General features: G+C 37.6%; 1 protein-coding gene across 1 annotated transcript in view; it reads left to right on the plus strand.

The window, feature by feature from the left end:
- LOC101863884 (CDK5 regulatory subunit-associated protein 3) overlaps window positions 1–1,722 on the plus strand; it is a gene marked incomplete in the record, with an annotated part of 21,447 nt that overhangs the window by 6,899 nt on the left and 12,826 nt on the right. The window contains 2 exon segments of the mRNA XM_013080329.2: window positions 120–220; window positions 1,387–1,435. Of these exon segments, the coding sequence (XP_012935783.1) occupies window positions 120–220; window positions 1,387–1,435 (150 nt within the window).

The raw sequence follows: 1,722 nt of genomic DNA on the forward strand, positions 1-1,722 counted from the left end.
TCTCTCTCTCTCTCTCTCTCTTTTCCATGTTATTATTGATTTGTTGCTGAAGCAAATGTTTCTCATTTGTGCTGCTGTTCAATTGTTGTTTCATAAACCAAAAAAAACCCCTCTTTCAGAGCTGAATTACTTTCAAGTGAAGCGACTGTTTGACCTGCTCAAAGTCACAGAGGCTGGCAAGAAAAATCTCATTGGGCAGTTTACCGTACAGTGCATGAAGGTAAGGCACAGGTGTTTGTTCACTTTTTGCAAATGTGAAGAAAATTAGACATTAGTTGTGGTTGGTTGGCAAGTGCTTTGGTGTGGTCTTCTCCTTTTTTTGTGTGTAAAACATTTATCCTCATTATCTCTCCTCTGTCTATTTTGTGTTTGTTATTCTCTTGTAAGATCTCTAATCTTGGGCACGTATATCTGACCTAATTGTGTTGCAAGGACTTTAAAACACTAACTGAACTAACTGAATAAATAAAAAGACATTACTTCTCTTACCATGACTTTGACAGGTGGTTGGTGAGCACTGCTCTTGCTGATTCCACTTCTTTTCAGTGCTGCTGTTTGCCGTGGTTTCTTGTTGGGGAGGCTCAGTTGTTGTGGTGCTGCAGATTCAGTCAGTTAGTTCAGTCATCTCAAGTCACTCTGTTACTTTGTTGGCATAGAGTAACATTAGTGACACTCATTGTAGGATAACCTAGGAATTGTCATTTAATTTTAATTTGAGAACTTTTGATTATAATAGGTATTTTTTGTGTGTGGCTGATGTGTATGTCTGAACAGTTTGATGACATCGTAAGCACAATGCTAATTGAAATGGGTTTTTTAATGTTACCTACCATAATGTGCGGAGATGGAGCGGTTAGTGCGCTCCTCTCTGAAGCGGAAATTCCGGGTTCGAACCTCAGTTTGCACACAGATTTTTTTCGGCCCCTCCTGCCCACATAGGAGAAATGGGTGCCTGACTTCAAGTTGGGGAAGTAAAGGCAGCGTGGAAAGGAACTGGCCACCCTACCATAATATGCTGAAGGCCCAGGAAGTTGTCTCACTAATTAGGCAATTCCCTATGTTTGGGTCGGATAGGGGAACAACTTTACTTTTTAACCATTCTGTGATGAAATGTGACTGGTGTAATTTCGTGTTTTTTTCATTTTGCTTTAGATATACACTTTCCTTGGCCAGATGTTGTTGATCTTAGTGAGGTGGGATCCTGCATGTGATAAATGATGACTTTTAAATATGATTACTGTCTTGTTTTAATGTCATTATCTTCTACATTCATTTTCCACTTTTTCTGTATAAGAATGCTGTTTTTTTTGTGGCATTTTACTCAGCAATTTGATCATTGTGACATCTTTATGATATTATTTTTGTAATGCTTTTTTTTTCTTGCAGGACTGGTCAGAGATTTTGAAACTCTATGAGAAGGATGGAACATATTTAGGTAAATTTCAGTCCGTTAAGATTAGATTGATACTGTAGCATATAATTGTAACAGTACTTGTCGTCATATCTTTTACACTATTGCTGTGCAGTAAATTTTCTCTGCTGGTATTGTCCCTGAGCTTGATTGGTCCATTGCTTTTCTTTTTTTTAAAGTATAGATATTAAGCAAAGATACTGGTAAATTTAATCATTTGAGTAGATTGTACTGGTATTATAATGTAGCTTAGTTTTTGTTCTCTCTCTCTCTCTCTCTCTCTCTCTCTCTCTCTCTCTCTCTCTCTCTCT

The sequence above is a fragment of the Aplysia californica genome, unplaced genomic scaffold (assembly GCF_000002075.1).
Source record: "Aplysia californica isolate F4 #8 unplaced genomic scaffold, AplCal3.0 scaffold00081, whole genome shotgun sequence".
In the NCBI taxonomy this organism is placed as follows: Eukaryota; Metazoa; Mollusca; class Gastropoda; order Aplysiida; family Aplysiidae; genus Aplysia; species Aplysia californica.